Genomic DNA, 23,951 nt, shown 5'->3' on the forward strand with positions numbered 1-23,951 from the left:
ACAAGACCCAGAAATAAATACACATATTTAAAATTAGAACTAAAATTTTACAAACGAATAAGTGGCTAAACGTACACTATGTATAAAAATGTAAAGAAATCGAAAAACAACATTATTAATAGTCCATAGACATCGATAAAATAAATGTCAAATTGACGGTAATACCATAGACAAAAATATTCGACTTAGGAATAAATGTCTTTTATATAACTTTTTTTTTAATATCAATAAGTTGATAGTGAAGACCTAATCTATTAAAATGGTATGATTTATGGTATATCGATACGAACTAGGTCTTTAGTGTATATTCAGATGCCGAATAGATTTGCCTACGTAGTAATATTAACATAAATTAAATAACTAGTCTACTAAAAAAAGCCACTTGAGGCGTTATTGTGGTGCTGTCGAGAAAAAATATTATTTGCACATTTTTCGTTTTTGTATCCATTTTATCACAATAATCACACGCTCTAGCAAATCGTCCAATGATTTTAGAAAAAATACATTTTTTTATGATATCTCATATTACTATTTTTCGAACGTCAAAAAATATTTACAACTCCTTATGAACTATATTTTTTTTTATTAATGAAAAATTCAAATTTTCCCGTCAATATGTAAAACTTAAGAACACATTTGACTAATTATGATTATTAAGAGAAACTTTCGCACTATCATCTTAAATGTTTTTTTTTTAAATAAAATATTTTTTTTTTACTGTCCATTGCTGCTAAGGAATTAAATAAACGTATACACACCATCTTGAGATCTGTCACTCACTTATTTTTTTTTAGTTTTTTTTTTTCACAGTTTTTATCACATTTTTTTTTCAAATACTGTTACCTCTTAGGTTGGTTTTTGTAAGGGATATGTGTCACATTGCCAGAAGGTTCGTGCGTCGAACAGTGCAGTGTTGCCACATTAGTGGAGTGTTTTTTTAATTTTGTATATAACTGACAAACCGACTGCATTCAGGATGTGAATTTTTTACCTTTGCTTGGAGATACCTGATAATAAATATTAATGTTATTATAATTATTATTTATAGTTGTTATGATTGAAAAAAATGTACTATATCAAGCCATATTATTTACTTTTCAATTTGATATATTTCAATTATTGACTACTACACTAACTACAACTACAGTTACAAGAGACATAACATCTTAGTTCCCGAGGTTGGTGGCGCTTTGGCGATGTAAGGATTAGTTAATATTTCTTACAGCGCCATTGTCTATGGGTGATGGTGGTGACCTCTGACCATCAGTTGGCTCAGTTAAAGAAGTTAAATTAATAAAAAAATACCTTATTGTGTCACGCGATGGAACTGACCGCGTAGTGAGGTCGGGTGCCCTCTGGCTGGTACAGAGTTATCGACGCAATATAGTTGTTCGACATCACCTGTAAATTATAACGACGCATTCGATCACAATAATAATGAAACTACTTATAACTACTATATATTACATACATACTGCATTATCTTCCAAACAACATCACTACATAGTGTAAAACAAAGTCGCTTACCGTTGTCTGTCCCTATGTATGCTTAGATCTTTAAAATTATACAACAGATTTTGATGCGGTTTTTTTCAATAGATAGAGTGATTCGAGATGAAAGTTTTTGTATATAATACATGGACAGTATAGTAAAGAAACAATCTGAATTTATGTGTCTAATTTGATGACGTAAATAAACAATTTCTATAGTACAGTTAGTATCAGCATTGCAAGACGCGCTAAGATGGGGCAGGCGTGCTAAGATGGGGGGGGGCAAAGCTGGTATTCACCCATGAGAACGAGAATATTGGCTTGCGATAAAGTGGTGGTCACCTCGAAAATCATGTCCTGGTAGCCATAGCAGAAGGTGGAACCGAAGGGATTGGTGGTGTTGGTTGAGGAGGCCCGGTTGAGCACGACGGGGCGCTCGCACACGCGCAGCGCGCGCGACACGCTCTCCCACTTGCTGTACGCCGTGATGCTCACCGCGCCCAGCGACTCCACCAGCGCGTTCGACTCGCATCTGGGGAGGGGGGCATTATACAAATAAATATATATATGGCAACATTGGTGAGTCGAGATGGCCGCGTGGTTAGAACGCGTGCATCTTAACCGATGATTGCGGGTTCAAAAATAAATATATATATATATATATATATTAGACGACATTGGTGAGTCATGATGGCCGCGTGGTTAGAACGCGTGCACCTTAACCGATTCAAACCCAGGCAAGCAACACTGAATATTCATGAACTTAATTTTGTGATTATAATTCATCTCGTGCTCGGCGAAGGAAAACATCGTGAACGTAATCTGCTGTGTTAAATTTCATAGAAATTCTGCCACATGTGTATTCCACCAACTCGCATTAGACTCGCACAATGTGGTGGTATATGTTCCAAACCTTCTCCTCAAAAGGGAGCAGACGTCTTTGTCCAGGAGAGGGAAATTTACAGGCTGTTGTTTTTGTCTGATAACATCAAATACATTACTCTGATCCCAGTGTAAATAGCTAAAGCACTTGTGTTATGGAAACTCAGAAGTAACGACGGTACCACAAAAACCCAGGCCCAACATAGAAAACTAATGATCTTTTTCTACAGCAACACGGTCGGGAATCACATGAAAACCGGTGTACACACTACTCGACCACGGAGGTCATCATTTGATCTTCCTATGTTGTATATAAGCGTGCAAACTTCCTATGAGCAGGCACAATCAATAGCATGTTTAGACGAAGTCATAGCAATTATTTATCTTCGGTCAATATATAATGATCGATACCAATCCATAAAACTATTAAACTGTCTACATTTAATAGGTCATGGACAATCCTTATCACAGATTTTGTCTCGCAAAAAATAAATCATAAACTTTTTCTGTCAAGGACATCTTCGTTGGAAATCTTAGCTACATTGCGGTGCCTATCATATTAACTTACTGATCCTGTTAATAACGTAAATGGTTCTTACTGAGAGTGCAGAGCGCAGTACATATGCACGCATTCCTTAGCTTTATATATATATAAAACGACCGCTTTACAACAACTCACTTGTCTGGCTGCACGTTCAACTCGAACTCGCATCTGTGGTACATGTTGAAGTTGTAGTGACCCGGATAGTTAGTGTGGAGCACGAACTTCTTCACTTGATGCGTACGCGCATCGAACAGGACGTCCTGCAACGTCATGACGTCACAAACTTATAAAACTATTCAAAATGAGAATCGAGAGACACATACTAAAAATCAGTACAAGCTGTCATCTTCTTAGAATGGGCACCTGATCTTCTAATGAGCAGACAGGGTCTACGTTTCCGATTCAAGGTGATAAACAGAAGGCAGCGAGTCTGATCAGTAAGTTAGAAGTATGAAAAGCGGAGAGGTACTCACCAGGCCGAGCGTGAAGTAGTTGAAGAAGTAGTCGGAGGCGGGCGGCGGGCGGCGGCGCGCCGTGGGCCGGTGGATGCGCATCTTGTCGTCAGCCTTGTAGTACAGGCGCGCCGGCGCCGCCAGCGCGCGCGACACGGCCTGGCAGCTGTCGCCGAAGCGCACCACGCGCCGCCGCGCCGCCGGAGACCCCGCGCGCGCGCCCGCGCCTGGGGACCACGTCACAGCTGGTCTAAAGGGGGGCACGCTAGGGAGCCGCTCGCGCCCACAACGCTCTATAGAGGGGGGGGGGGACAAGCTAAGGCAGCCGCCCGCGCCCACAATGCTCTATAGAGGCGGGGCTAAGGGAGCCGCCCGCGCCCACAACGTTCTATAGAGGGGGGCACGCTAATGGAGCCGCTCGCGCCCACAACGTTTCATAGAGGGGGGGCTAAGGGAGCCGCCCGCGCCCACACCGTTCTATAGAGGGGAGCACGCTAATGGAGCCGCTCGCACCCACAACGCTTCATAGAGGGGGGGGGGGCAAGGAAGCCGCCCGCGCCCACAACGTTCTATAGAGGGGTCACCCTAACGGAGCCGCTCGCGCCCACAACGCTCTATAGAGCCCTTTTTTTTGATATAGGTAGGCGGACAGATAAATGGGCCACTTGATTGTAGGTGGTCACCACTGCCCATAAACAATGGCACTGTAAGATTACATCGCCAATGAGCCAACTCAACCAATCACAAATGGACCAACCTTGGTAACTAAGATGTTATGTCCCCTTTACCTATAGTTACACTGGCTCACTCACAAAAAAATGGAACACAAAAACACCAAAAACTATTACTAAATAGACGTGTGTCTTACCAGACTTGAATAGAGCCCTATCTGTAAAGTATCCTGTAAAGCCTTTATCGCCTTTCAGATAATGGTATGGTAACTACTGAATATCTAGCCGGCTCTTCTCGGTACAATCTATATTTCAAACCATTAGATTTACCTTTAATACAGCTCTGTAAAACGACAATTCAAAAGTTCTACTTGAATAAAGTTAATTTAGATTTAACTTGCCGCACCGAATGCTCAATTGTCCAACCCTCGAGCCGAAGTCATATATATGTTCATACAAGTTTAGCTATATCTCTCACCCTCTGTGTATATGTGCAAGCGTAGCCCGAGCGTGGCAGTGGGCGACCGGAGGACATCGCACCGTCGCAGATGCAGCTGGTGTCGGTAACAGGAGAGAGGCAAGTCCGCTAACGGAGCCGAGCATCGACCCCCACTAGCCGACCGTGTTAGCTAAAATATAAATCATTGGAAATATTAGATTATTGTACCGTATACTGATTAAGATATTCAATAATATGTATAATAGAAAGGGACAGGAATGGGGGGGGGATGTTAAGGTCATTTGGAGAGGGCATAACGCTATTCTGTTACGTGTCAATTTCACACTACTGTAAGTCACCTAAAAGAACATGTTCCAAAATATACTCTCTGAATCACGCTTACATTTGGTTCTCTCGAGTATATATAGGGTTTTAAGTATGAAAATATGCTGTTGACATTTTTGGGAATGGATTTGTTTTAATGCAATTACTGTATAGTGGTAATGCCAGCAGGAACTACGATAGTGATCTTTTGGATCGTGTGAGTAACCTCAATCGTATTATTTAACTTCATGTTAAAAAGATATGAAATATAGATGGGCAATCTTGTGCTCTGCTGTAAAAGATCCCCTGTTCTGGATTTAACCTGTTACATATGGAACCATCAGATCTTTCCACCTTGTCCTCAAACAAATAAGAGTTCCTGTAGGTGAATTGAAGGCATTTTTATACTGGAATAGAAACCTGCATTTATGGGCATGAAAACAAACAGACATTGAATGGCGTGATGATTTAGCCTCTAAACAATTTCCAAAAGAGCAAAAACGCCACGTTATCATCGGTCTGTTATTACTTTTGTTGATTGTTGTATAAACCAGATTTGATAAATACTTGAAACCACAGTATTCTAGACAGTAACAACATCTATGACCTTGAAACACATCTCGACCGGAATTACAAGATTATTAAGACCGGTATGAGTTAAATGAGATACCACTTGAACAATTAAATAAAAACTTTAATGAATCGAACCTGTTTAGGACACAAATAGCTCTCAACTTAATTTAAAAAAAAAGTTAAGAATTGTATACAATAATATCCACATTCATGACCACCATCACTTGACGGTAATTCGTCACCACTGCTCATAGACATTGTAAGGAATTTTAACAATCCCTTACATCGGCAATGCGCCACCAACCTTAGGACTAAAAAGTCGAGCCCTTTATGCCTATAGTTACTCTAGTCCGCCTTTCAAAACGAAACTCAACAATACTGAACATCTGATGAATGGGTGGGTCCTACCCAGACTTGCATAGACCCCTACCACCAAGAACATATAGTGCGCAGAGTAATAGGAACATATAACTAACCTAGGCAGAATTTGGAAGGAAAGAATATTGGTACACCTTTTACACTTATGAGATCTCAATAAATCCTTCTTGGGGCAAGGTTTCCGTTTCTATAATAAAATTCCACTGACATTTTTAACTTTGCCGTTTCATAAATACAAATCATTTGTAAAAAATACATTGGTAAAGAAGGCATATTATTCAATATAAGATTATACAGACGATAAAAAAGTTAGACCTGGAGTTATGTTGAAAAAGAGTAACTACTGAGTTTCTTGCCTTAATATAGCTGTTAAATGACAATGAAAAGGGGCTTTCAAAAGTCTACTTAAATAAAGTATATTTTGATGGAAGCCGATTATACAGACTATAATGTCAAACTAACCTGATGTTGTGATCCGTAGTATATCGTTGTTCGGGAGACGACGGGCGAGCCGCCGTTTGGGAACTGCAGAGAGCCCAGACCGTGCGCGTATCCAGGCTGAAAGTATATTCAATAAAATTAATAAATATTCTACTGGAACCTAATGAAGAAATTGTTCTAAGTTATAGAAGTATCCATAGAAGAAGAATCTATCTATACATATATAGAAGTCAATTTAATACCAAAAATACAGTTAATATTTATAGTCAATAGGCATTTTTTTTAATTTATTTAGAGTATGGTGATTATATGTGGTCACCAACGCTTGTACATACATTGGCATTCTAGGGTAGAAGTAAAATCTTATGTCAATTATTCTGGTATGGCTCATTCTTCATTCAAACCAAAAACAAAAATACTAATTTTAGCGGTAGAAAATGCCATGAGTAAAAAATAAAAAGATACACATAAAATATTATCATGAACGTACCTCAAATTTACTATCAACGGGGAAATAAAAAGAGAGACCCCTAAAGTTGAGCGCGAACAAGTGACGCTGGCTGTCATAAAGGCCGGGGTGAGTCGCTCCGAAGCAATGCTCGACCTGCTCGATAGATGGCGTTATCTCTGGCGAGTTGAAGCACATACCGCTGGAAAAGAAAAGAAAATCAACTTAAGACTATCGGCTTAACTCTTGGGTAACAGAAAATCAGCTAAAAATTCCGATGGATGGATTTTTTATTATTGAAGTGCTTAATTAAACAAAAGGTCAGACATTTTACACATGATACACTTCTACCCGATGAACTTAAGAGTTTCACGAAGGCTTCTAAATTAAATATAAAACTTTGATACACAAGATCGAATAGACCAATCTTCAACACAAAAAAACTTTGGTAAGAGGATCAGCAAGATATTTAAATTCGAATGCTGTTCTTTCAAATGCTCAACTTTGTTTGATAATCAAAATATTCTGCACATTAATCTTTCTTCACGAATTCATGAAGTTGAGAGCAAGAAGCAACGCCTTTTGAACGCGTTTTTTGACCACTATTTAAATATAAGTATCTAAGGTTCACGCGACTGATGGCTAGATAACGCTATTACCTATAATAGATTGGTGAATAAATATTTGATGATATCATTTTCTAATCCACGTCTATTATATATATCTATTAATCCATACTAATATTATACATGTGAAAGTAACTGGTCTGTCTGTCAATGAAACGAATTTGACAAAATTTAAACTTCAAGGAAGTCCTTCCTTATTATGTCATACGTATGTTATATGGGCTATTTTTTTATGTCTAACACATGACAACCAACCTCTTAAACGGAGCTGCGGGCGATAAATAGTTTTACATATACGTTGAAAAACTCTGAATGTGTGTCATGTCGTCTGACGTAAGTATAACTTGGACTATAAATGTTTAAGGTTCCCAAATCGTCTACTACTATTATGCCTTCAAAATTAATTTGCAAAGCATGTAATCTCGACCGTACCGATCAATCTCTATCGTGCCTTCACCATCGTATGTGACATTGCCGAAATAATGTGTCTTTTTGACACAAATAAAAGCCAACCGAAAACGTAAGATTAACTGGAATAACTTATCAAATAAAAATAATTTGTCTTCAAACTATTTAACAGTAACATCTAAATAACTTCAATTCTGAATACAATGAAAGCAATAAATTTATCAAGGATCAAAAACATTAATAAAATTAAACAATCAGCGGCGCTACGAAAGCATCGTCCCTGAACATCTGCAGCGGCTGGTTACCGCACAGGGGTCATCAGGTCGAAGAGATACGCGTTAGGAATAATTATTTACACGTCGCGAATCATACGACGACCGATGGCGGCGGACGTGACTGTATTATTTTTTCAATAAATCATACCATATCGCACGGTGAACATGTCCGAACCGCATGATCAGTCGTTAGACGAAACGGCGGAATCGCAACTCTGTCTGGCCTTAATAAATATCCTCGCGATAAATTAAGAGATACGAACACTGAAATTTTAGGTATATAATGTCAATTTAAATCATGTTCTACAAAAATAACTATACAACCTCGTTGCTCTTATCAATAGATTAAAAGGCACAGTTTCCGTACCTTACTTCAATATTTCGGCCAGACCATTAAGCTGCCCGGAGTCAGCAGTAAAGCAGTAAAGGCATTAGTCCTGTGCCTAAACTTTTTCCTAATACACCGGCTTCGCTGTCTCATTGGAGTATTTGAGTAACGAAACAGATAGTGCTCTCGTGCACTATAAAATGTACTGCAAGCTCGTCGCTCTTGATAATGCCTTGATTGTACATCATTAATATCATAACAGTGCAAGACGGCCTTAGGTTTAATTAACGATGACAGACAAACTAATCATAAAACAGATTGTGAGAAATTGGGTGATGCTATCGGCACCAATTACATATAATCAAATTGGAGTGTCTGTTTGTAATATTAAAATAGCCCTTTTTTACACAATAAATATGTATTTATACACGGTACATATACCAAAATAACATTTTTTACAATTTTTGTCGATCTGTCTGTTTGCTCCGGCTAATCTCTGGAACAGCTTGACCGATTTTGACGGGACTTTCACTGGCAGATAACTGATATAATAGGGAGTAACTTAGGCTACAATAATATTCAAAGGCGAAAAAGTACTCACCTATACCTAAGCTTAACTAATTTCATGTTATAAATTTCAATGATCTTCAGCCGCTGCGCGACCGGGTCGAATATTAACCGTATGCCGTCCTGCGGCATATTTATTACTAAGTCTACTGACAGCGGATTCTGAAACAATAAACAAACAACAGTTAATACAATTTATTAACGTTATTGATTTCAGAATATTTACAAACTTCAATATTCGCAAACTTCAGTCTCGTGAACAAGACATTCGTAGATAATGTCGAAATATCGAGCTACACCGAACAAAAATAAGAAACATGGTAAATATCCCGAAATCAATAACTTTAATAATAAAAAATAACCATGTTAATTTAAAATAATACAATTTATTAAATAATAACGTATTACAAGTCGGTTATTACAAACATTGATATGGTCATTCCACAGGATGTAAATTGATTTGATCTAAATATGTTTGTTATGTCAAAGTAAATATCCTACAAAACAATTTAGATCAGTTTATTTAAACAATCTACTATTAATTATTCAGATAAACTGCTTCATTACAAAGCACCATTTCAATTTTTTTATTTTTAAATACTACTTATGAAAAATATTTCCAGACTTTTTCAGATCATGATATCATAGCCAATATTTGCCGTAACTTAGACTATTTTCCTTCATCGCAACAGTTCAGATTCGAGCATTAAATCAATGAGACAGAAGATCCGAGCATTACCAACATCGTTTCGTCCAAGATTATTAAAACAATTGACTCAACAGCAGCTAAAAATCTGAGGTTAATTGGTAAGTTACTGTTAAACGCTCATAGATGAGACAGTACTTTAACATAATGCTCAAAATCGAATCTGTGATTGTTACATTACAGGCAAATATTGCCTGAAACTTCTTGATGATACATTAAGATCACTAGAGTTACTCTAGTAGAGTTAAAATAAAAGCCATTTTAGGGGATAGGTCTAGATTGTCCCACTAATTTTCAAATATTGCCAATGTAAACACATCTTTATTCATAATCTATTGTCTGATAGACCTATTAAAACCTATACTATTATTCCAAGACTATAATGTTCGCAATATAAGGACATTATGCCAGGTCCTGCGTGGATGATAATACCAAATCAATGTATAAATTCGTACACAATCTTGTATGATTAAAATTAATTTAGATGTTATATGTAAACAAATATATTAATTAAACCATTGTGCTGTATGACGTTGTGATAACAGAGAAGTCTTTGTACCACGAAATCATAATAAAGTTTTTTATGAGTCATGTACAACTGTTTTGCGAAACGGAAAATAAACATTTAGCTATTACTTAAGTGTGTCGAGTCTTTTAAGTGAGACATTCGCCTCTGATTTTAATTGTTTCACTGTGTTTATTAACAAGACCAGATTTAAAATATTTTTGAGGCCCTTAAGAAGTGGGGCCTCGAATATTGTTTTGACCATAGGTAAATAAAAATTTTGGGCATCATTCAGGCGATTCAATTTACTTTAAAAAACTTTATCACATTTGAAGACATTCGCTTTGTTTTTTGACTTCCAATAACTCTAAAAACACTATTTGTACTTATCTCAAAAATATATTATATTATAATAATTTGAATATCACTTTTAATGATACTGAAACCTGCTGGAAAATCTGGTACAAACCACTTGTATGACACAATAGGTTTTAGTATGTACCGAAACGCTCTTATTTTGTAGTGGCTTACAAGTCTCATAAGCCCTAAAAAAGGTTAAGTACGCTGTAAGCGCTATTTTTCAGTAAATATTGTATATTCAAGTTTGTAACCAAAAAAGTTATCGGACATAGACTACCAATTGCGAACTGATGTAATGCCCAATTGTGGGAGTTAGTTATGTTTCTCGCGCAAAATTGAAACAATATAGTAGATATAATATTTTATACGTTACTAGCGACTCGCCCTGCTTCGCACGGGTGCAATAGTGATACTAATTAAATACCGAATTTCTTAATCTATGACACATTAGAAACTTCTAAAATTATCAGTGTTTTTTTACTATAATCGCCATTCTATCTATCAAAAACAAACTGCATCGAAATCCGTTGCGTAGTTTTAAAGATTTTAGCATACATAGATATAGGGACAGAAAAAGCGGCTTTGTTTTATACTATGTAGCGATAGTGATACGTGAAGAAATATATTTTAATCCATTTATAATTTTATTTCTCTAATTATAATTTTATTTATCTAATTTTCATTAAAGTCACACACGAAAACTACAAAGTCGATCACAATCATACCCTGCGTTCGCTACGCTGTGTTTAGCTTATCAACTGAATCAACATTTGTAGTCATTTTTATCACGAAAAACGTAATTGTTTTCAACTTAATTCACAAAGATGTAGAGTTTATATTAAAAGAGACTACGAGCACGGTTTCAATGATACTTTTTGAGTCACATACACCATATAACTTCTCGCTACGAATAAGACCTTAAGAGAGAAGATCTTTACCAAAAACTTTTCCCAATATTCTAATATTGGATAAAGTTCTCAGCTTTTGTTCTTAGATTTTGGACTTTTCTATTGCTAAACAATTTAAGATTTACATATACCTTACAAACAGTTCTTAATTTTACATACATTACATTACAAACAGTTCTTAATTCTTTAATCTATATTAATAATGCGACGGTAGTCCACTAAACTACTTATATATACTTAAATTCGTCAAATTAACGTCAAATTAATTCAAGATCACGTTCTACTCTTTAAAATTCTCTACTCCTTCTGGAATTGGAAAAACTATTATAATATTAAATATTGGAAAACTCACCTGATCACTATACAGAACCTGTACACCACGTATCGTTCCAACTTGACTCTGAATAATGGAGACCGCTTGCGAAAAGTGCATTCCTGTAAAAAAAATTAAATTCTTTCATTCCAACGTAATTCATTTAATTCTTCAACGGAATAACAATGGTACTTCAAAATGGAAGACTCGTTTAAATAATTCTTTTCTACATTTATCTGAAAGTAACAGCACGTCAATTTGCCACCGCTGGGTAAAGGCCTCCTTTCTTTTTTTGGAAAAAGTTTTGGAGCTTATTTCTAATTAGAAAAAGAGCTTATTTCTAATTGGAAAAAGTTTTGGAGCTTATTTTAATTACATATGTGGCAGATTACCGACCAACAAATGCAGGTTTTCTTACGATATTTTCCTTCACCACCAGACACACGATACAAATTAAGCACAGCCAAATTCAGTCGTTCTTGCTCGGTTTCTAAACGCAAACCTTAGCTAAAGTTCGCGTATTTGTTTTCGCGACACAGTTCCTTATAATGTTTGTAATAAATTAATTATTAACCAATTTCGTTATCTCGTAAGGCGTTAACTGCTGAGGAGTTCCTTCGTTTGAAGCCAGTCCTAGTAGAAGCTTACTTAAAAATGGCTTTGTCATCAGAACAACTATTCAATTGTATCAAGTATCGATTTCTTAATACTTGGTATAATTATAATTAAACCTTCTTTCTCTTATTTTTTTGTTAAAAAGCTTAAAATATTCTAGGACTAACAAAATAACGGGTTGTGTTCTGAAATTTTTAGTTTTACTATTAGAACCCCGTTATTTCGGAAAGCATTCGAGGCAGTGGTTCGTGCCCTGCTGTATCTGGTCTCTCCAATCGTGTCGGATTATAAGATTACACTTGTGTTTGTGTGAGCAAACACAAGTTGTGCATAACAATATCTGCAACGCAGTTGGCGATTCGATTATTCTTTGAGTTCGCCGCCTTGCCTCAAATTCGGTCAAGCGAACTGGCATGGTTTTAATTAAAGGACGTTACTTTAACGTATCATTAAAACATATTTATGTCAAATAAAATATTTACTAGCGACCCGCCCTGACTTCGAACGGCTGCAATATTGATACTAAATATACTACAGAATTTATTTAATTACGACATCACATTACAAACTTATTAAATGATCAGTGTTTCTGTATTATATTGTTCATGTATTATGTATATAGAAACATAAACCTTCCTCTCGAATCACTCTATCTATTAAAAAAAAAACCATCAAAATCCGCTGCGTAGTTTTATAGATTTAAGCTTACAAAGGGACATAGGAAGAGATAAAACGACTTTGTTTTATAATATGTAGTGATAAAACATCTGACTATGTTTATCTGTTGGCGTTTCAGAAGATTGAGGAACTATCATATAATTTTAGATATAGGATTTTCCTGAGATATAAATGAGTACAGTCATGAGAATATATGTAAAAATCCACGAGAAATATTAACTTGAACTGTCACTCAAAGCGACATTCACAGTCATCTTTTATAATTATAGACAAAAAAGAACAATTAAATAAACTTATTTGAGTCGTCTAGTGATGAGTTGACATTAATGAACTTGGGCGCCAATTGGGACACTCTTGGATTTTAGAATCTATCTTCAAGTAATACATATAAGTGTGTTATGTTTACAATGCAAGAATGCAACGTAAATCCTACAACACAAAACGCCAATAGAGAAACGGTTGTTCTACTAAGACATTAATTTACTCAAACAAACATTATATTCTCTATTATAAACTAGTAGTCAGGCAAAAAGTAGCCTATGTCCTTTCTTGGAGATCTTTGGAGATGTTTGCTTCATACCAAATTCCGTCAAATTCGTTTCAGCGGTTTGGTCGTGAAAGAGCGACAGACAGACAGAGTTACTTTCACATTTATAGTATTCATATACATATATTTATTAAGAATAAGATATATAATCTTATTCTTAATATATTCTTGGAAAAACATTTGTGGATACTGTCACACCATCTCAACAAAAAAAAAGCATATTATTCGATACAAGATTTTATAGATGATAAAAAAGCGTGGAGTTATTACCTGTTGACTTCCACGCAGTATATATTTATCTAAATAATTGTAACATGATTTTGTATTTTTTAAATATTAAAAAAAAACTACTGAATTTCTTGCCGGTTCTTCTCGGTAGAAATTACTTTCCGAACCGGTAGTAGCTTCACTTAATTGTAGAATGACGATTCAAAAGTGCTTGTAAATGCCTATTTGAATAAAGTTTATTTTGATTTTGATTTACAGATCAGCTGTTATCCTAGTACACTTACGCAATGGTGTATACTAATAAACATTGTATTTATATGAGATTTAACCCACAAACACACAATCTTCAATGTAATGGTATTGTTATGTCTGTGATAGCATTCGTTACCCTCGCATGACCGATAACAATGTTAATGACACCACAAGAAAGCACGTTCTATTTACTTTTTTGACGAGTTCCATCGATATATACAATGTCATTGTTTGTATGTCTGTTACATTACATAATAATATACATAATAATTATTATTGTTATAAAGAGCCTTATGTCTTTTATATAGTTTTTATAGTAATCTCAAAAACTACTTATACAATTCCAAAAAACAAAATCATTCGCAGAAAACTAAGATTATTCCCGGGTAGTGAGTGTTATTGGGTATGAAATATGAGTATACGAGTATATGATATCATTTTCTTAATTAATAAACTGCACCCGTACGAAATCGGAGCGATTAAATAAACAAATATAAGTTTTTTTTTTTTTTAAATAAGGAACGTTATATAAAGTTTACATCAAAGGACAAACGAACAAAAGATATTTTTGATGTTTTTTTTTTTGGTACAACCTTTTCGTACGTAGTCTTCTACATACGCACGAAAAGGTGCTCGACATTTGACGCACAAAACTTTCATGACAGTTGTTTGAATAGATTATCAGCAAGCTTTTATTGTTAAAACAAATGTTTATTATAGTTCGGTTACCACTTACAATTAATTTTCAGTCTCTAGAGCATTTATTATACACATAAATGTAATTAACTAATAATATATTTGTAATAAGTCGACGAATCTCACCTTGGGGAATTAACAAATAGCTGTTAACCCCTAATTCGGTAACGACACTTATTCTGACAACAGAATAAACAAAAAATTGTAATTATCAAATATTTAAAACGCTAAGTGCATTTCTCGATAGAAAGTAGGAGATCCTGGGACCCTCGTGCTGAATGTCATAATCGTCACGGTGAACGTATGGTGCAACGTCCTCGATGCACTCGTCCGGTCTAATACTACCTATGTAGGCTAATGACTAAAATCATTATTATGAGTAAAACATTTCTATGAATTTTCATATTTCGAACGTTTTATTTCTGTTCTATTTTCAAATTATTTTTTTATTAATAACTAGAAATTCGGTGACAAATACATGACGTAAAGGTTTGAAACAGTTCGTCTTTGAATTATATGAGTTAATTTTATAATGTTTTTATATGAAACATCAGGATTTAGGGGAAAAAACTAATATTTAAAAATTTGACTTTGATCTATCTTGTTGTTTTCAATATAATATTTATGGTACCTGTTACTATCTTTATTGATCAGATTAAAGTTATTTATGACGTTCCTGCATGTTTTTTTTTATTTCAAAACAGCATCATAATCGACATTTGAGGATTATTGACTTAATCTTAACATTCTTAAGTAGTGATTCGCCCTGAATTCGAAAGGGTACACTAAAGGTCTAAACGGAAGAGCATAAAAATATTGTTTTCTTATTTTTCTAGACTAATAGAGTGGAATGTCTCAACTTTTCTCTACTATAAAATTCATATCTTATATATGCAAACCTTTTTCTTGGATCGGTCAGTTTATTGATGAAAATCGCACTAATATACGTTGCGTAGTTAAAAGTGATTAGATCATACAGACAGCGTAAAGCGACTTTATTTATTACTACGTAGTGATAGATATGATTAGGTATTAAGATAAACAATGTCATGCACTATTCTGGTATCGCGGAATCAATTCCTGATATATACAAATATGGCTCATCCAGACCCGTTAAATAATATATCATAGATATCAACCAAAATATGGAGACGACGTTTTTTTTTTGACGACTCATTTTTACTCATATTTCATTTTTTTACTAGCAACACTAAAGTTCCTTACTAACTACCAAATTAATAAAAACAGATTAGACAAAATACAGTATATTTATTCTATAAAAAACTTGAACTCCACAACAAATGGAGTGTCATCGCGCAAAATCAGAGTATGACATTGTTATGTATTTGCCCATTTACATATATATTTTAAAATGTATCGGATGTAAGTCTATAGTTATCACACGATTGTTTTAAGTTACTAGTAACGATCCGTTATAGCAGTTCATCTACTTACAACGAACAGTTGTCAGTAATACACTTACCAATTATCAGATAGATCTCTGCACAATGCTATTACAAAAGCGCACTTTTAATTAAAATAAGAATGAATGAGAATTATTCTTCTGAAAAGCTTCGCTTACGAGGCGTTTTTTATTGGGACACTTTTGAATTACGCTTCATAGCATTAAAGATGGCTTCTTCTATTCGTAATAAATGCCAATCATTACTTGAGCCTACCAACCGGACATTATACGAATGTACATAGAAAACAATTGATTTTTTTGGACCAAATACTTAAATTACGGTCGGAAAACAACTCAAGGTTGCATCCCAATCGCTATATAGTTTTAATATAGTTTTAACTATGCATAGAAGACAAACATATTTATATATAACGACCTCCGTGGTTGAGCACCAATTTCATGGGTACGCCACTCCAAGGTCCCGGGTTCGATTTCCAAAAACCCAACCCAACTTAATTCGTTTTCTATGTTGTCTTGCGTCTGGGTGTTTTTGGTTCTGATTTTCCATAACGCAAGTGCTTTAGCTACTTTCATTGAGATCAGAATAATTTATGTGATTTTGTCCGATATATAAAAATATTTATTAATTTTTATGTATTAAGTAGAAGATACGTATAGTACGACACAACTATCGCGCCCTTCGACGCTATACGTCGCTATAGATTCTCGCGTCAAATTGAAGAATATATTAGGTCATACGATAATACAAGTTTGTGTAAAGATCATAAGAAGTAAACATTGAGAGTTTGGGACAGCATGCTTAATTCGGATGTGATCGGTTTTACAAATGTTTCCGATGCTACAATTAAGTTGTGTGACACAACTTAAATGTAGCATCAGTACAATCGTTTCGAATGCTCGTCCCGTTATCCACAAAACAATAGTCCAATTGTTTCGACGCCATTGTTGTCTATGTAACGCAAACGTTATATGTTAATATCTGTGTTATCATTAAACGCGATTTAAATTTACTTCAAATAAACGCATATACATCAACAAATTGCTTTTTTTGGAGCAAATCAATTTCGATTCAATAAAATTATACATTTATTCATATTTCGCAATAAACAGACGCCATTCGTTTTATATTTATATATACGTTTGTAATAAGCTGAGATGGCTCAGTGGTTAGAACTGCTTGCCTGTGGTGCTTACCTGGGTTTGAACCCGCAATCATCGGTTAAAACGCACGCGTTCTAACCACTGAGCCATCTCAGCTTATAGGTCAGCAATAAAGGTCAAAGTTATTTAACTTCCTTTACTCGACCTTCCATTGAAATAGACATTACATGGATGTTAGGTTTCTGGTGACTATTCAAACGTAACAGCTAATTTAGTGAAGCAATTAGTGAAACGGATATCGATAAATTAACGCCACACTTTAAAACGGCATACTAAATAAAGCCTATAGATTTTAACCAGTAAATGCTAATTCAAGCGAACAGGGGGCCAAAATATACAAATCTCATTCGACAATTGACGTCGTTATGGATATTTCAACACACAGACAAATAATTAATTGTTAATTTATTTAAAACCATTGCTAAAGTGTTAGCACACACACGTATTACATATAGTTTAGTTTTTAGTAATAGAAAAGTTTCTTTTCGTTTTTTTGTTATTTAATTTTTACTGCTATATAACGAAATTTAATTTGTAAATTTATTATTATACACATAATAAAATTGAGCCAAATAATAATGATAATAATGAGCAAACCCAGGCAAGCACCTCTGAATATTCATGTGCTTAATTTGAATAACTTGTGTTTATAATTCATCTAGTGCTCGGCGATTAAGGAAAAAATCCTGAAGAAACCTACATGTGCCTAATTTCATATAAATTCTGCCACATATGTATTCGACCAACCCGCATTGGAACAGCGTGGTTGAATATGTTCCGAACGTTCCTACAAGGGAGAGTAGGCCTTAGCCCAGCAGTGGGAAAATTACAGGCTGTTGATGATGATGATGAAATAATAAAACTATATGCATTATTAGAGAACTTCCGATCACTCGATCACTCGAAACTCACGACAGAACACGATCTTGAAATTACAGAGAGTAATAGGTTTTTTTTTTATGTTATAGATTGGCGGACGAGCGTATGGGCCACCTGATGGTAAGTGGTCACCACCACCCATAGACGATGACGCTGCAAGAAATATTAACGATTCCTTACATCGTCAGTGTGCCACCAACCTTGGGAACTAAGATGTTATGTCCCTTGTGCCTGTAGTTACACTGGCTCACTCACAATTCAAACCGGAACACAACAATACTGAGTACTGTTATTTGGCGGTAGAATAACTGATGAGTGGGTGGTACCTACCGGGCTTGCACAAAGCCCTACCACCAAGATAAATAGTACATTGACTATTAAAAATTATGACATTCAAATGATACACGTATCAAATCTGTAAATCAGCTGTTAAGGTTTCACGGGTGAGATGCGGAGTGAGTTCCTACAGAGCAGCACACGTGAACGTCGATTCGAGATAGTCGCTTTGGGGCTATCACTAAATACAGAACAACGCTTTTAAGTTTACAGTGAGTATATAAACACGAAATGATTAATACCACCTTTCTAATTGTCTAATTAAATTAACATTTATAAAATTACTCCTTTAAACTCAAAGCAAAAGGTATAAGTTAACATACATTTAAATTAATACAACTAATTAGTATGTAAAACTTAATTAATGAGATACTTCTCATTAGGTAATTGAATCAAACATTACTTTTTTAATCAATTAAATGTTTTTCTCAAGTTTCTTTCCAGATTAGTATAATCTGCAAAAAGCGTAAACAACTTTTTTTTATTAACACGATATGTTTTGAATTTCTTATCATTTATTTCGATAAGAGATAACAATTCTAATAATTCATATTATAAATACGAGAGTTGGTTTGTATATTATGCTTTGTCTTCTAAACTATATAAAATATACAAGTATTCGCCCGCGAATTCACCCCCGTTTTAGGGTGTTGATTGTCATGTGAAAGGCAAAAAAGTAGCCTATGTCCTTTCTTAAAGTTTAAGTTTGTTTTATATCAAATTTTATCAAATTCGATTCAGCGTAGGTCGGGAAAGAGTCACAGACAGACAGACAGAGTTACTTTCACATTTATTATTTCACGCATTTTCAATTGTAAAGGGCACAAAAATACATCGGGTACCTTCACTTGGTGAAGCTTTTTTACAATACCGCCTATATATTCAATACAACAATAATTTGTGTTCCAGTTTCAAGAATGACTGATCCAGTGTAACTACAGTCACAAGAGACATTTTAGTTCCCAAGGATGTTGGCGCTTGGGCGATGTAAGAAATGGTTACTATTTCATTTATGTATATGAAGACAGTTCAAAGGACCACCAGATTTTAAATGATCACAACCATAAACAGGTCCCATAAAAATATTCACCATTACTTAAAACACAACGATAAACGCGAAGCCTTGGGAGCTAAAAGATCCCAATGTTATCCCTTGTGTCTGTAGCAAAAATTTTTCGAAGTTTGGTGGTAAAATTTCTGAATGAGTTGTACCCACCCCGTCATTACACAAAGCCCTATCACATGGTAATATAATAAATACAGTCGATTAAATTATATAAAAGCAGATAGCGAAATAGTTACTGATAATAAAATATTATTCGCAAACTATTATAAAATATACGTACAGCTGTTTTTAATCAAGGTCGAAAAATATTAACATCGACGAAAAACATTGTTACGACACACTAATCTATCGATAACATTAACATAATATGTTATTGTGTTCAACTGTTAACTTGCGATACTGTTGTAACGTCTCGGAATATATCGGAAAGCGTAGCCGTAGCTCATGGGCCTGTACTATCAGGATTTTGGATTCGAAAATATGTTGCAGAATATTAATTAGTCATCAAGTTGATGATAATTTCGTCATCTTAATATATAATATTATAGCGAAAGTTTGAGTTTCCTCTATCAGGACTAAGATGAACAGACTTTCATATATATTTGAATGTACATACGCATCTCTGGCGCGGGTGAAGTCACGTTCAGAAACTAGTTTTGAATGTAATACATATATTATTGCACAAATTAGTAAATAAAAATCAATGTTGTATGTTCCCCACCTTGGTTCCTAAATAATTCATTTAATAAGATCTCAGAAGTTTGCGTAGCCTAGAAAGTTTTCGAACCAAAAAGAAAATATTTTTTTGTCTCTTAAAATAAACATCTTATGCCTTATTCACTCTGTGAAAAATCGGAACAGATTACTGCAGTGTACGGGCACCCCAAAAATTGACCGTTGAGGTTCCTTTAACACATAACTTTAGTAAGCCAAACGTACGCCAACGCCAGGCACCCAATTTTTTTGGATGCCCTACACCAATTAGTAAGATGGGCCTTTTTTTCTCGCTGGAAAAACGCATTACGCCCTTCTCCCGCGTATGTAAAGTGGGGGAGGACTCCCCGGAGCCCTGGACGCCGAATGCGCCCATGCAAACCGGGTTTACCTACTAAAAACCAGCGGTACCCTCTCCGTCTTTCGGCGGACGCCACGGGATCGCTTACGCATGCTTCCGTGACGAGGTAGTAAGATGGGCCTGAGTAGCCAGTAACAAAGTAAAATTATCTTCAGACAATAGAATAGATATAAGCGAGTTAGTTCGCACATACAACATCGGAACGTGCAACTAATTAGTGACTGTTACGACGTTTTGCACTCTTATTTGCCAAATATAAAATATAGCTTTTAAAAACGTACCACGCATTTCTATAATGTACTTATGCTAAAGATTATTTAACGAACAACTTTTTATTAAACACTTGTTTCACTTAACTTTTTTCTATAAATAGGCAAAGACAAAGCAGTTCAATATTTCCTTCACCTTCTTAAATTTCTTTAAACTGTTTTTTCTTTTCCATTGAACCATAGTATCAAAACCTGCATCTGTCTAATTTAATTAAAATTCTGTCACATGGTATTCACCAAACCACATTGGGGCAGAGTGATGGTATAAGCTCCAAACTGTCTCAAGTCGAGAGGTGGCTTCAGCCCAGTAGGAGGACGTTAAAAAGCTATTCTAGCTAGTTCAGAGAGGGATTCATCTTAGTCCAGGGGATAAAAGCATGGTTGAAGAGCGAATGGTAATGATAAGCGATAATAAAATTACATCTTGACCTTTGCACTATTGTCTAACATATGTATAAATCTCCAGACTCAGAAGACTAGGATAACCTTAAGACTCAGAAGTCTTCTGTCGGTCGGGATAGCGGAAAGTACGTAAAACATAATATGATTGGATATGTGGGACGCCTGTCTGCTTATACATACACCAGTATACCCACTAAAAAACCAGCGATATCCCCTCCGTCACTTCGTCGGGCAACACGGGATCACTTTCAAAAGCTACCGTGACGCTCTGCGCAAGCAAACCCATAAAATCATATAAATCATAAATAAAGATAGCACTTATGTTTGCTCACACTTTCCACTTACAGACTCATACACTCTTTCCTGAGAATGAGCATCAAGACCGCCATCGACCATGGGAGCTCACGAGATCATAACATGTACCTTTGAGTTCCTTACTTTCATTCAAGGTTTAGCATGAAGCATGAACATTAATCCTGGAAAGAAATTATCTAAATATTCGCTCATTAATATGTCAAACTAATAGGAGATTGTGACAGATTGGTCTTGAATATTATCTTAATTATGTATCACCTACATTAAAGTAAATGTAATTACATTGACTGGTTATATATTATGTATATTACCTAATACATTATGGACAATTGAAAGACACTCTGTAATTATTATCAGAGGTAATTAGATGACTCTATGGTTCAACGGTTAGATAAGCAGGTGTACATAATGTAAATGAGCTCAAACTGATTTTGTCCAGTAAAAATATTTAGTTTTCCATAATTTGGAGGCCCGGCCTCATTAGCCACAGCATAGCACTTAGAACAGCCTCATCATTGAATACAGTACATTTGTTGACGAGACTGAAATTGGTTTTGGAAATAGTAAATTGTATATCTTCCTATATATAGAATTATCATTAAGATTATGTGATTACAAAGTTATAGATTAATATATTAGCATTGAGTGGTATAATTATTAAAAAAATAACAATATTGTAAAGCTCAAATGATCCCTATATCATACAAATTTTTAACAAACTTATATTTGTGCAATTATCAAATAGTACAATGTATGATGTAGAAAATATACGTCCTAGACAAAAAGTCTTTAACATTGATGAGTTTTTAATAAATTAAAAAAAAAAAATCTACATACCTTACATAAAATTTAAATAAGAAAAATAGGAATTTGTCTCAAATCCTGGGCAGCACAGTCAATTGTTTTAAGATAGACATGACATGATAGACTTAAGCCTATACAGCTCAGCGGCATGATTCCAAGCTTTACACAAAAAAAGAGTGTACTGGACACAATAAAAAGGTATATAAAGTATAGGTAACTGCCTCAGAATGTGTTAATCATATCTTATTGTTCAAGTTTCGGTTTTTTGTATAAGATAAAAATAATATGTTATTCTATGAAAAAAAAAAGTCCTAGGATAAGTTATTACTTAAGTCTTTTTAAAGCCGCACTTAGAGATATTTAACTATCACGATGTAGCCGGAACATGTTTCCGAATGCAGAAGTGATATAAAAATCTTTATTCTATGCTATTTTATTTATTCTGTAAATAATATAAACAGTATGTTTATTTACTTGTAACATTTGTTTTATTTAGAGTTAAACTTTTTGTTATGATTACATAGATTAAATTAATATTGGAAAAACGTTAAGTAACTGTTAACTATATTATAAAAAAGATTAAAGTTACTTTATAGTCAATTTAGTAAGTTTTATTAACTAACATTGTGTAACTATTATTAATTTATTTATATGTCGGGTATTTATATATTATAGTTAAAGTTGAGAGGGTATAACTACATTATTCTCCAAAATAGTGCCCTCTAATAGTTTGAAAAATATATATTATAATATATTTCCTTTTCATTTAAATCACACACTTTTTAATATGAGTGATAATAAAATATTTATAAAAAAAAACATATTTATTTATTCTAATTAGAATAGTTTCAGATTAGAGATAAAAAAGTAAATAAGTCTGATGCATCACAATTAATATATCAATTATAAATGTAATAAAATAATATTCTCATCTTAAATAGGTCGTAATTCTAATGCTATGTTTATATGTTCATAACAAAATAATTGTGTTACGAAAAACAATGAATAAACATGACAACAGCGATTTCATGGTCAAGTGTAGCAAAAAAAAAATAAACATTGCTACCACAGACGAAACAAAGGCCCGTGACACTTCGAAAAAAAAAAATCAATGCGACCTCTTAACTGTGCACTATATTTTTAATTAAGGGGTTAATTGATCTAGCCGTTAAAATACCATTGCGTAAGTCGCGTCCCGTAGAAAATACAACGCAAAACCTTGACGTAAAATATAAACATACGAGAGCGCTTACCTAAAACGAACTCCCAGGCATCGCAGCCCAGGGAACGTTCGGGAACGATTTCTAAATCCAGCATGATGCACAAAACACTTATCACACACTAAACTATCTAACTTTCACTCAATATAACAGTATTTTAACGACAAATGGCTCTTTTACGCTGCCTTTCTTTGTTTGCCAACTTTAGTTTTCAACCATTTTGTATTTGTCAGAGGAACTGTCATTACAAACAGCTGATTGTATTCTACCAGGTACGCACTCTAATTTAAAATTTTACGTTGATAAAAATAATTTAATTGATTTCTTTATTATTATTTTAAGA

The 23,951-nt window shown here is 34.6% G+C and overlaps 1 protein-coding gene across 1 annotated transcript; it reads right to left on the reverse strand.

Moving 5' to 3' along the window:
* Nucleotides 1-529: 529 nt before the first annotated feature.
* LOC124539981 (PHAF1 protein CG7083) lies at nt 530-23,910 on the reverse strand. Its single transcript, XM_047117369.1, has 11 exons — nt 23,642-23,910; nt 11,679-11,761; nt 8,882-9,009; nt 6,686-6,845; nt 6,217-6,312; nt 4,519-4,669; nt 3,391-3,596; nt 3,053-3,177; nt 1,834-2,023; nt 1,306-1,401; nt 530-1,007 (listed from the first exon to the last, which is right to left on the reverse strand). Exons 1-10 carry the CDS (start codon nt 23,703-23,705, stop codon nt 1,315-1,317), a joined length of 1,290 nt encoding a protein of 429 aa, XP_046973325.1. The 5' UTR covers nt 23,706-23,910; the 3' UTR covers nt 530-1,007; nt 1,306-1,314.
* Between the last annotated feature and the right edge of the window lie 41 nt (nt 23,911-23,951).

This window comes from Vanessa cardui, chromosome 24, assembly GCF_905220365.1.
Source record: "Vanessa cardui chromosome 24, ilVanCard2.1, whole genome shotgun sequence".
Lineage (NCBI taxonomy): Eukaryota > Metazoa > Arthropoda > Insecta > Lepidoptera > Nymphalidae > Vanessa > Vanessa cardui.